The 13,304-nt window shown below is 34.7% G+C and overlaps 1 protein-coding gene across 3 annotated transcripts in view; it reads right to left on the reverse strand.

Annotated features, from left to right (window-relative positions):
* Window positions 1-13,304, reverse strand: part of EML5 (EMAP like 5) — a 184,102-nt gene that overhangs the window by 108,034 nt on the left and 62,764 nt on the right. For all 3 annotated transcript variants that reach the window (XM_072762201.1, XM_072762199.1, XM_072762200.1), the window contains exons 8-10: window positions 12,467-12,604; window positions 6,529-6,785; window positions 5,196-5,408 (exon numbers count right to left, since the gene is read on the reverse strand). In XM_072762201.1, coding sequence (XP_072618302.1) covers window positions 5,196-5,408; window positions 6,529-6,785; window positions 12,467-12,604 — 608 coding nt within the window. The remainder of the gene's footprint in view (window positions 1-5,195; window positions 5,409-6,528; window positions 6,786-12,466; window positions 12,605-13,304) is intronic.

The following is a 13,304-nucleotide window of genomic DNA, read 5'->3' on the forward strand; positions in this document are numbered from 1 at the left end:
AAACTTCCCTAATTTAAAGGAGACGGGAATAATAATTCTTGGTGAAATATTTCTGTTTTGATGATCCTATTTCTTAAATAATTTATTTTATTTTATTTTAAGATTTTATTTATTCATGAGACACACACACATACACACACAGAGAGAGAGAGAGAGAGAGAGAGGCAGGCAGAGGGAGAAGCAGGCTCCTTGCAGGGAGCCTGATGTGGGACTTGATCCCAGGACTCCAGGATCACGCCCTGGGCTGAAGGCAGGCACCAAACTGCTGAGCCACCCAGGGATCCCAAAAATAATTTATTTTAAAGCATATTAACACAAAATTAATATGAGCTAAATCTCTCCAAAAAGTTGTAGCAATTTAACAAGATTTTTTCCTATTTATGTTTTAATGACCTTAATCCTCTTACTTAAATATATATATATATTTTTTGTTTTTAAGTAACCTCCACCCTTAATGTGGAGCTCGAACTTGCAACCCCAAGATCAAGAGTCAGATGCTCCTTGAACTGAGCCAGCCAGGTACCCTGACCTTAATACTTCTTTATAAAATATATGAGACTACCTTTCTTTTTTTTTTTTTATTTTGAAAGATTTTATTTATTACTCATGAGAGACAGAGAAAGAGAGGCAGAGACACAGGCAGAGGGAGAAGCAGGCTCCATGCAGGGAGCCCGACGTGGGACTCGATCCCGGGTCTCCAGGATCACACCCTGGGCTGAAGGTGGTGCTAAACCACTGAGCCACCCAGGCTGCCTGAGACTACCTTTCTGACCCTAGTATAATAATATTTTAATACACAAGACAGAACTATTCATTAAATAAAGGAGATAAACAGATTCAACTACACTGAAGTTAACAACTGGTCAACAAAGGATATAATCAATAATTATTATAAGTCATTATAACAATTATAATAAGGTATAATAATTATAGTAAATCAAACTAGGAAAAGACATTTGCAACCCATAAAAAATACAAATCATTTGTACCTGGAATATGTGAAAAAACTTCAACAAATTCATAAAATTCTATAGAAAAACAGGCAAAAGATAGCAACCTGTGTCTGACAAAAGAGGAAATGCAGAAAACCAAAAAATAATGGGAAAGATGCTCGATCTCAGTAGACAGTTGTAAATTAAGACCACAAATTAGATTTGCACAAATTAGTAAGTGTGGCAATGCCAAGTGCTGAAAAGGACCTGGATCAGCAGGCTTCTTAAAATGGTATAACCACTTTGGAAAATAATTTGGCATTTTCTTATAAATTCTCTATGATCTAGCAATTTCACTCCTAAGTATACATCTTTGAGAAACTTGTGTATAATAGCAAAAAAACTGGAAATGACCCAGATGTCCATCACAGGAGAATAAATGCATGAATTATATCATATATTCACAACACAGTATTTTACCACCAGGAAGAATATACTAGAACTACATACAACAATATGGATGAATCTTAGAAAACAAGTCCCATGGGGATCCCTGAGCCATGGCTCAGGGGTTTAGCACCTGCCTTCAGCCCAGGGAGTGATCCTGGAGTCCAGGGATCGAGTCCCACATCAGGCTCCCTACATGGAGCTTGCTTCTCCATCTGCCTATGTCTCTGCCTCTCTCTGCCTCTCATGAATAAATAAATAAAATCTTAAGAAAAAAAAAAAAAGAAAGAAAACAAGTCCCAAGTAAATTTCTAACATAAATGTTTTCTGTTCGATGTTTGTTTGTCCAATGAATTTTCTTATCAAATCTAAAGAAAGATTTTTACCAAATACAAATTTTCATCTGTCAAGAAGTAGAAAGTCTTTGACAACTATTAACAATGATGGAGGTGTTAGCTTACAGCAACAACCGTCTTCACCTCTCCAGCCTCCCACACTCCTGCCACCTCACCCTTTACCATAGACCATATACTGCTGTCTGGGAAAAGTATGATTATTTGAGAGAAATTACTGTCAAAAGCAAAAGAATTTAGACAGAGGATAATAATGGGGGGAAAAAAGGAGAAGTAATGCTTTGGGCTAGGATTCAAGAGGGCTAAATGTGGAAGAGGATCATTCTCATTGAGCTAATCTTGTGTGTTTGAATGATTCTACAATATAAGCTATTTCTATTATTTACTTCCACATTGTGTAAAAGCTGCACTCCTTGGAATGTAACGAGTATTTACTTATGTGGTTATCTAACATGTGTTAGTACAGTAGACACATTATTTTCCCAAACTTAAGTTGGATCAATAGTACAACTTAATGTATGAAAGAATGTACAACTTTGTTACTAATCTAAATGATAATTTTTCTAGTAATACTGCTAACTTTATGCAAGTATGTAAATTCAGAATCTTAAAATATTTCTGTTAATTCTTTGAAGATGCAGTAGTTACATCCTATCTTCTGTTCTTCCGATTACTTATACATGGTCTTCTCAAGCTAACTCAACAAGTACCTAGAAATAAAAACCTTTATTATAAAATAGATTTCTCACAAAAATCTAATAAAAAGAAAAATAAGGAAAACAATTTATATTATTGAAGCAGTGACTGGACAAGACTAATTTTCTGAGACTTCAGTAAAATATTCCCACAATTTAGATTACTATAAATTTTTAAAATGAAGAAAAATTGGGGTGCCTGGGTGGCTCAATTGGTTAAGTGGCTGCCTTCGGCTCAGCATGATCTCAGGGTCCTGAATTGAGCCTCATGTCAGGTTCCCTGCTCAGTGGGGAGTCTGCTTCTTGCTCTGCGCTCCCCTCTGCCATCCGCTCATGTACTCTCTGTCGCTCTCTCAAATAAATAAAATCTTTTTTTTTTAAGATTTTTTATTTATTTATTCATAGAGACACAGAGAGAGAATGAGAGGCAGAGACACAGGCAGAGGGAGAAGCAGGCTCCATGCAGAGAGCCTGACGTGGGACTTGATCCAGGGTCTCCAGGATCACACCCTGAGCTGCAGGCGGCGCCAAACCGCTGTGCCACCGGGGCTGCCCAAATAAAATCTTTTTAAAAAAATGAAGTAAAATTATCGTGCAATAAAAATACTGTCAATAAGCTGCAAAACATAAAAATTGCCAATAAATCCCATTCACTTGACTAAGAATGCTCAGAAAATTATTTTTGTCTTTGTAGAGAGTTTGCATATGAAACAGTGAGTAGAAGCAATGTCTAAGATCAGGATCATTGTGATTAATCTTACTGAATTTCACACACCTTCTAACTAAGCAGGTCTTATTTTGAGTCATAATAAAATCTGTTGTGCCTGGTAACTCTCATGTCCTGGCTATAAGGTAGGATTCAGAAACAGGGTATTTTAATTATTAGAGAGTTAGCTAGCCTTTATTAATACACTTAGCATTACTTATGGATGCAATTTCACAGGCACCTAGGAAGCTGACACCCTGCAAGCAGGAATCAACAACATGGTACAGGTGGCAAGATCTGGAATTTACCATTTTACTATAAAGGCACAACAGAAATGCTAGCATAGACTTCTGGGAGAACGAGGCTCTTAAGTTTGACATCAATGATCTATTTAAATACAGTTATTCCAGCTATTCCCATAATCACCTTTTTACTGAACTGAATTTTAACATTCATCCAAAAGCTTTTATCAATAACCCAGTAAAAATCATTACTACATTTGCTACAGACGTTAATGCTCTAGGAATATGCTCACTGTACTTAATCTAAAGCTCCATACTGTGGGAAAGAATTCTTTGAAAACTAAATTTTAGAAAAAAACTTTGCTTTCCCTGAATAGTAAAAAAATGCTTTGATGAGGGGCACACCTGGCTGGCTCAGTTGGTACTCCTGATCTTGGAGTCATAAGTTCGAACCCCATGTTGGGACAAGTTTAGTGAAACAAACAAGCAAGCAAACTGTGTGTCAACTATAATCAACAAGTTAAAAAAAATAGCTATGGTGAAAATTATTTTGTGCCCCACTTTTCTTTATTTTTGTATCATTCTGTATTTTGTATTGCTTTGGTTTTCAGGAAACTAATTTCCAGATACTAATTTTTATATAGTTATATAACTATTTTAGTACTTATGGACTTGTTATAAGCCGACTCAAATACTTTATGGAACAGGCATGGGATAAATAAGTAACTAATACAGTGTTTCATTTAATTATCTCCAAGTCTATCAACAGAATGGTTAATATTGTTTGAGATCCAAGAGAAAAAGGTGATACAGAAAATGTGTAGAAAATAATCAATAAGACTCCTTATTTTTCTTACTCTGTTATACAAAGTATACAAATGTTAGAACAATATATGTTACAGATTTAAGCAAAAACACATGTGTACATGAAAACCAACCAACAAACCAACAGGTTCCAAACTGTGACCTGAACTTGTAGAGCTGACTACTTCATCAGAATTCTTGAGAAAAAGGAATATAAAAAATGTCTTCTCAAAGATCTATGTTCAATGAGTTAAATGATTAAAGGTATTAAGTCATAACAAAAGTATATAATCATCATTGCATAGTTTGGCTATATCAAACAATTCTGGAAATGGGAAAAATGATTGTTTAAAAAGAGAGAATATATTAATCCATTCGTAATACACAAATTCAAAAATAATTTTCTAATAAAGATTTCATGTCCAAAATTAATAATAACAAACAATATTTTTTGAATTGGCAAAATAAAATATAGCTAATTTTGCTCATTTTCATGCAACCCTTCACTAATTAATCAGTACATGTATTCCAAAAAATATAAACCCTGGGATGCCTGGGTGGCTCAGCGGTTAGGCATCTGCCTTGGCTCAGGTTGTGATCCCAGGGTCCTGGGATAGAGTCCCACATCGGGCTCCTTGAATGGAGCCTGTTTCTCCCTTTGCCTGTGTCTCTGCCTCTCTCTCTCTCTTTCTGTCTCTCTCATGAATAAATAGATAAAATCTTTTAAAAAAATATTTTATTGACCTCAAAATTAATTTTCTACAAGAACTTAAAAGTCTTAGGATGCCTGGGTGGCTTAGAGGTTGAGTGTCTGCTTTTGGCTCAGGGCATAATCCTGGCGTCCAGGATTGAGTCCTGTACCGGGATCCTTACAGGGAGCCTGCTTCTCCTTCTGCCTATATCTCTGCCTCTCTCTCTGAGTATCCCTCATGAATAAATTAATAAAATCTTAAAAAAAAAAAGAACGCAAAAGTCTTTTATAACAGACTTAATAGTATTTTGAAAAGAAAAGATACCTTTTCTCAAACAAGGATATCGGAATAATTTTATAATTCCATAGTCATCAGCTGTAACTAAAACTTGGCCAATGTAATTTCCATCTACTGAATTTATATCATTGATATCTGAATACTTGGGCCAAATTCCATTTACTTCAAGGCCTGAAACACATGTCCATGAAGCCCAATGAACACCTTTTATTTCTTCTTTGTTTGTCACTTCTTTTCCTCCTAGAAAGAAATCATAGTCTTAATTTAAGAAGTTGTTTAATTTTATTTTTTCTCAAGCATAAATTATACTAATATAGTAAACTGCAAAGTTTGAATATCTTCCTACTACAGTTAAAGGAGAGTATTATGAATAGGTAGGTGAATATGGTAAAGAGAGAAGAAAGTTAAATGCAAGGAATTAAAAAAAAAAAAGCCACTACCAAAGTTATACAAACACACACAAATTGGATTCTGATGCAGCTCAGAAGAAGGTTCACTTATGCGGAGAATAAACATGAACCCTATTAAAAATCATGCTAGATTAGTCACAATAGGGTAAATTAGAAGAACAAGTAAAATCTTTAAGCAAATGGCATGTCAGTTATTAAATAAGAAACCTAAGAAGATGTATGGTTGTGAAAAAAAAGAAAACCGAAAAAGACCAAGAAGGAAGGATAAGCAAGGAGTAAATACATTTACATTAGAGAACAGGACTTTAAAATTTAGTCACTTTTCATTACATACAGATTGTTAATGAAAAACACATGGGGAGATGCATTAATTTAATCATGCACCTAGTCTTACTAAGTAAGTTGTTGGAAAACAGTGACTAATTCATTAACTATCATAATAAATGAAGTACTAAAAGCGTATTTTGATGGTTGCTTTTATTCTTTTAAAAAATCTTTGATGGAAACTCTGGTTTTTGAATTTAGTTTGTTAGCTATATAATGGATGTTTGCAAAATTTATTTGAGGTAACTACAAAAAACCCCAATTTATTGTCAGACTTTTTAGCAATTATATTTAATTAGTTCCAACCATAAAAATGACATTTTGACTCTCTTATATATAAAACAGTAGGACTTTACCAAATACTACTCACATAGCATGGGATTTGACATAAAGTAGGTCTGTCTTAGATTCTCCAGGCAGTTTTAATTTTGAAGGATTAAAATATAAAGGATTTCAATATAATAGGGCAGCCTTATAGAAGATCACAATGCCTGAAATATTAGCTCAGAACTTCTTTAATTTCCTATAATCAAATGTATTTTATACTCTGTTTCTACTCAAATTCTAAAATATTTAATAGGCACTAAAAGTCTACAAATTACATACAATTTATTAGAAATTTTTACCTGGCATTCTATAGAAAAGTCTTTTCCCATTTCCATCATTTGTCTGTAAATATCTACTGTCTGAGGACCAGTCCAGATGAGTGATGAAACTAAGTGATCCAACACATTCCCCCAATTTTTTATAACGCTGTGCAACGCCATAGATATCAACTGAGCTGTCGTTACACCCAACAGCAAGGTAAGTCCCATCTGGTGAGTATTTTAACTCATGAATTGCCTCTTTCCTATCTTTAATATGTACAACTTCAGTCATGTCTCTGTAAAGAAAAAATAAGAATACATGAAAACAAGAATTAGTTCATTTTCAAATGTGTCTAAAATGGCTGGGAGGCTACATCAAGTATTCATAAATCATAAAGCAAATATACATGAGACAAATATTAATTCAGGAACAATTACTTTGTTGAACAGAAATATATGAGGACAACACATGCTGGAAGTAGAGGAAAGTGCTGAATTTCAGTTTTTAATTACTTTAAAGTAGTTTGAAGATTCAAAGTAAATTTCCAGAGTCATATAATAAAGGAGAAAAAGTCACAGATTTTTTTGATGAAGTTCCTTGGAAATACTGAGTTTATGAAAAATGCTTAATTATAAACACCATGATTTTGAAATAAATTTTTGTAATGAGACAAATGTACAAAATTATGTTCAGGAAATAAAAGAGGAATTGATTTGTATTATTTCAGTAACACATTTGAATGAGAATTTTTATACAGCTACAGTAGTTATTTTTATTTCAAACTCTTTGGCCTTTTTTAATAGAATACAAATTCTTCCCAATTAGAGACAATGTCAACCAGTAAATTTAAACACTTTTTTCACTGATGCCTTATAACTGAGTTTCCAAAATAATACAGATATTGGCAACAGCCCTACAAATCAATAAACACTTAGTTTAACACCACTAAATTTCCAAAATTGTGGAATTGGTGGGGAGCGGGAGAAGAGGGAGGCAGTGAAGAAGAGGCAGGAAAAGTAAGAATTCCTATTTCTAATTAGTGCCAGGAGCTTTTCTCCATATAACCTTTGCATCACCCATCTCAAATGCTCCATGTAGATAATTTTTTTAAAAGCTTAAATGGGTATTACTCAGTTGTTAAGGTTTCTAAGTGGACAATTTAAAACAAACAATTTTTTTTTTCAGCAACACCTACTAAGAACTGAGTTTTAGGCACATTTGAAACAAAGATGAATTCATCTTGTGTGACAAATGGATATAAAGTAATTCTACCTTTCCAGTGACCCCTACACCTTTTTATTTTAATAAACTCTATGCATCTGATTTCCCTTCTTCCGTATTTATCCATCCTCTTGTATTTACAAGGAGCAAGATTTTTAAGAAAACATCTAACGTACTATTTGATAGCTTTTACTTTTTATGATTTGTTTATTAAAGATTTTATCATTCTAATCTCAATCACAAACATTAATTTAAATATTCCCTGAAAATTCTTCAGAACTATTTTGATATATACAGCGTTTTTTTCCCTAGAGACTTAATTGTTTCCAAGTAATGAGAGAAATAAGTGTGGCTTATGTCTCAGGATGTCTCTTACTTTCTGCCACCATATCTTTGTTCACCAACACAGACACACACACACACACACAAAGTGAGCATGCACATGTGAACATACACACAACTCTTAGACTCTTTTAGAGTATGTATTATGCTATTACATCAACATTACAAACTGTGACTTCTCTCATGAAAAAATTTGGCAAACCTATAGGAAAAAAGACTATTAGAAGAAAGTGTATTAATTTTTTAAAATTTTCAGTTAGGTCTTCAGGAAAACTGAAATGTAGGGATGCCTGGGTAGCTCAGTGGCTGAGTGTCTGCCTTTGGCTCAGGGTATGATCCTGGGGTCATGGGATCGAGTCCTATATTGGGCTCCCATGAGTCTGCTTCTCCCTCTGCCTAGATCTCTGCCTCTCTCCTGGATAAATATTAGAAAGAAAAAAAGAAAAGAAAGAAACCTGAAATGTGAATTCTCTGGTTTCTTTAGGAAACAGAGGGAGGCTGACCAAAGCCTGGGAATCCATCAGCAATTGTAACAATTCATCCATCAGCAATTTGTAACATGTTACAGAAGTGAAAGTACACAGTGTCAATCACAGAACAGGAAGACAGTTACTAGCTGGGGGAGTTAGTGAAGACAGACCAAAGAAAGTAGAATTTAAACTTCATTCTGAGGAATTAAAGAGATTTTAGCTTAGCAGAAGCCAGGAATTGGGAGGTGAAAGAGCTGAAAGCAAGACAAAATATTCAAACTTTGCAAAGGGGGCTATAGCATGAGATGAATCTGATGAGAGAGACTGAGGTTAAATCATAAAAGGCCTCACAAATCTTAAGATTTTTGGCCTTAATTTCTGAATTTAAGTTAGGGTTGGATGAATCAAGTAGATCACTTTTCTGGTTTGACAGTAAAAAACAAATTGAAGTAGTTTAACAGGAGAATTTAGACTAATTAGAAGGCTATTACAGATGGTGGTTGTTCAGACTTCAGAAAGAAGCAAAATGATTTAAAATATATAGTATTATAGTCTGTATATTATACTATACAATACATAGTATATGTTAAAGATATTATAATTCTAATCTTACAAACATTAATTAAAATGTTTATGAAAATAAGGCAAGTAAAATCTAACGGTAGGTTAGAGAGAGAGGGAGGTGACAACCATAATTCCTAGGTTTCTCCTAGGCAGAGGAGGAGGGAGAAGCAGGCTCACTGTGAAGCAGGGAGCCTGATGCGGGGCTCAATCCTAGAACCCTGGGATCATGACCTGAACTGAAGGCAGACGCTTAACTGATGGAGCCACCCAGGTACCCTGAGACAGAAATTTTAAGACAGGATATACTCAGCATGTTTTTAATTATTTATTTTTTATATATTTTTAAAGATTTATTTATTTGAGAGAGAGACAGCAAGTGAGCCTGGGGGAAGAGGGGAAGAGAGAGGGAGAGAATCTCAAGCAGACTCCCTGCTAAGTGTGGAGCCCAACAAGGGGCTTGATCCCAGAACCTCAAGATCATAACCTGAGCCAAAATCAAGAGTTGGGTGTTTGACTGAGCCACCCAAGTGTCCCCACTTAAGCATGTTTTAATACTGTTCTTTTGGGGGAGGGCTAGAGAAGGACAGAAACTTTTGATGTGAAAAAATAATGGACATATACAAAGTTACTTTTTAAAGCCATGGAACAACTTTTGGAACTTAATTATTCCCAAGAAATGGACAAAATATAAGTAGGTTGAAAAAAGTTTTTATTTTTTTAAGATTTTATTTGAGAGAGAGAACATGAGCAGGGGAAGGGACAGAGGAAGAGGAGAAGCAGACTCCCCATTGAGAAGGGAACCAGATGTGGGGCTTGATCCCAGGATCATGACCTAAGCTGAAAGCAGATGCTTAACTGAATGAGTCACCCAAGTGCCCCAGTGAAAAAAGTTTTTAAAGATTTTACTTATTTTTTTTTATTTTGAGAGGTGGGGCCGGTGGAGAGAGCACAGAGGGAGAGGGAGAAGCAGACATCCCACTGGGCAGAGAGCCTGATGTGGGGCTTGATCCCAAGACCCCGAGGTCATAACCTAAGGTGAAGGCAGCTGCTTAACCAACTGAGCCACCCAGGTGCCCCTGAAAAAAAGTTTTTAAATGAATGTGTGATTAGTCAGGGAAAAAATATCCTAATCCTTTTAAAGTTGATATAATGTGGTAGTAACAGTCAGGAAGAGACAAATGGCTAGCCACTGGTAGAATCTAAAATGACAGTGTTTCCACAACTAAAGTCTATCCCATACCCTGCAGGAAACCTTATTCTATTACCAGAAAATGTATTAACTGTGCTTATCAAGTTCTTCCACTGAAGTCTTCCTAACTACTCATGAGAATGAATGAGTGCCTCTGAGGAGTTTGGTGTAGATACCATGCAGCCCACTATTAAGTCAAAGTTTTCATATATGAATATTTTAATTTGAAAAATATTTGCATTTTTCATTTGCCTCCATGATATGCTTTAACATAAAATTGGTAACATTTTTTATCACAAGGAAGAGAGATGCTTTAGAAGTTGTGTGACTTTGTGCTGGCACATCACTTTGTATCCCAATTTAAGAATCAGTGTGTTAGATTTAAATTTATGTTCCTCCATAATATAACTATTCCTGTGAGGGTACTTTAATACTGCTATACTTATGAAATCTGCTTCATGATATGGATAGTATATACAGAACCAATGACCAGGTAAATCTAAGATTAAGAATATTTAATGAGTTAAAATTTTGTAGTTAAACTACGAAGACATTTAATAGTTACAATCAACCATCCAATGATCCTGTCAGAAATGCTGGATTCAGTTGCTTAAATATTGACTTATTAGAGACAACAACTTATTCATCCAGTTATTTGCATATAATAATTGAAAGGGCAAGTAAATGTACAATTAACAAAAATAATCACTATTTTTAATGCACAGAAGCTATATGAGAAGAACTCTTAGGGGTTTTACAAGCACCTTAAATCCTTGGTTGCAAAACAACATAAATGTTTTTCCTGCCACTGAATTTTGAAAGATAGTTAAAACAGTAGATTTTATACTGCATATTTTTTATCACAATTTAAAAAGTAGTGCAAGAGAAAAATCTCAGCCTATCTCATTATATAAACCTGTCTCAGAAAGAAGAGTCAGCATCTAGAAAAAACTCAGAAGTACAAGAGAACATGATATATCTGAAGAAGCAAAATTTATATAGGTGGAAGAGACTGAGGCAGAAAGAAACAGGCTGCGGAGATGGGCACTACTGGCTATGCTAAGGATGATGAACTTCAACCTAAGGCCAGTGTGAAGCTTTTATCATATTTTAGAAAGAGGAAGAATGCAAACAAATATGTTTGAAAAGGCATCACTCTAACTGTAAAGTCTTGAGGGAAGCAAAACAGGAGGTAAGGAGACCAGCTGCGATACTATCCCAGCAATCCAGTTAGGAGATGATAGAAGCATATACAGGAGGACAGTGGTGAGAAGAGTACAAATTGAAGATTAATTTGAAAGCTACTTGAGAAATAGATTCTCCAGAACTCTGTGATTAACTAGATTAAGGGAATTAATGGTTTCTGGATTGGGCAACTGAATGGTCCTACCATCCACTAAGTTAGTGAAGAAGGATTTCATAAATACATATGCCTGTGAACACACATGGATCTACAGGAAAGTTTTTTGTTTTTGTTTTTTAAGAGAGAGAGTGTGACTGAGGTGGGGAGGAGCCAAGGGAGAGAGAGAATATTAAGCAGGCTCCATGTCCAGCACCCAGCCCAACATAGGGTTTGATCTCACAACCCTGAGATCATGACCTAAGCCAAAATCAAGAGTCAGATGTTTAACCGACTGAGCCACTCAGGTGCCCTTCTTTTTAATAGCTATATAGAATTCAATTGAATGCAGCATACCTATAATTCAACACAAGATGTGAACGATTTTAACAAATTCTTTTAACTTTTCTAATTATGCAAACAAATGAGAAAAGATGCAGGCTTTTTTTTTTTTTCCAAAGAATAAAGCTGCAAATATCTACAAAACACCTTTCACCCATTTTTAGCTGCCTCGAGGTAACTCCCCACCACCAATGGCAGAGGATCATTACCAAAAATCAATACTACCAAGGAATGGAAGTCAAAACCCAAATTTATAGCTCAAAATTTTAGCCATTAATCCACTAAGCATTCTTAACCCCCAAAACTAAGGGTTTTCAGTTAACAATTTTCTGACAAAGCCATTTTATAAATATATTTAATAAAACTAGTATGTGAAATATATGTCACACACACACACATTTTTATTACTAAGGGAGGGCAAAAAGGAAATGGGTAAAAACAATGAGTATTACATATTTTCACATAACAGAAATTTACTCTCTGTTTCTATTTCTACCCCAATACCATACCTTACTCTAAGTACAGTGAATGAGCCATCCTTCATTCCAAGGGCAAGATGGATTCCATCCACATTTACAGCTGCGCAACGAATTGGTTCTTCCATATTACACCTTGCTATTAGTGCATGATCTACTAGGCTCCATATCCTGTAACATTTAATTAAAAATAAATAATTAACTAATGTATGCTTATAAATGATGAACTCTATGAAAATATTTTGGTTAAAATAATCATTTCAGGTTAAGAAAGTAATATAAATCTAGATTTTTAACCATATGCTTTGTGGCAAGGAGTTCTTCTCTATGAAAATAGGAATATTGTTCATACTTCAAAAGATAAGAGCCACCTGGGTGGCTCAGTGTTGGGCATCTGCCTTCGGTTCAGGTTGTAATCCCGGGATTCTGAGATTGAGCCCCACATCAGGCCCCTGCAGGGAGCCAGCTTCTCCATCTGCCTATGTCTCTGCTTCTCTGTCTCTCATGAATAATATTTTTTGTTAAAAAAGAACTCTATAACAAAGTAGAAAATGGCCATTGTTTGACCCAAAGGGCAAAGAAAAAATATTAATGAAGGTTAATATTTTGAAGTTATAATAAAAAATTTCATATAAAAACTTATGGGATTCAGCTGAAATAGTACTTAAGAGGAACTTTAAATACAGATAATATAAAAACACATGCTACAACTTGATGAACAGATATCTACCCCCAAGAGGTTAGGAAAAGATCAGAAAAATTAGATTTTTAAAAGTTTTTATAGTAATATCTTTTTTTAAAAGGCAGTATCTTTCAAAAAATCTATTTGTTGATGTTTTGTGGGAAAATTATATATATTGTGTTTACAGCT

This window comes from Vulpes vulpes, chromosome 6 (assembly GCF_048418805.1).
Source record: "Vulpes vulpes isolate BD-2025 chromosome 6, VulVul3, whole genome shotgun sequence".
Lineage (NCBI taxonomy): Eukaryota > Metazoa > Chordata > Mammalia > Carnivora > Canidae > Vulpes > Vulpes vulpes.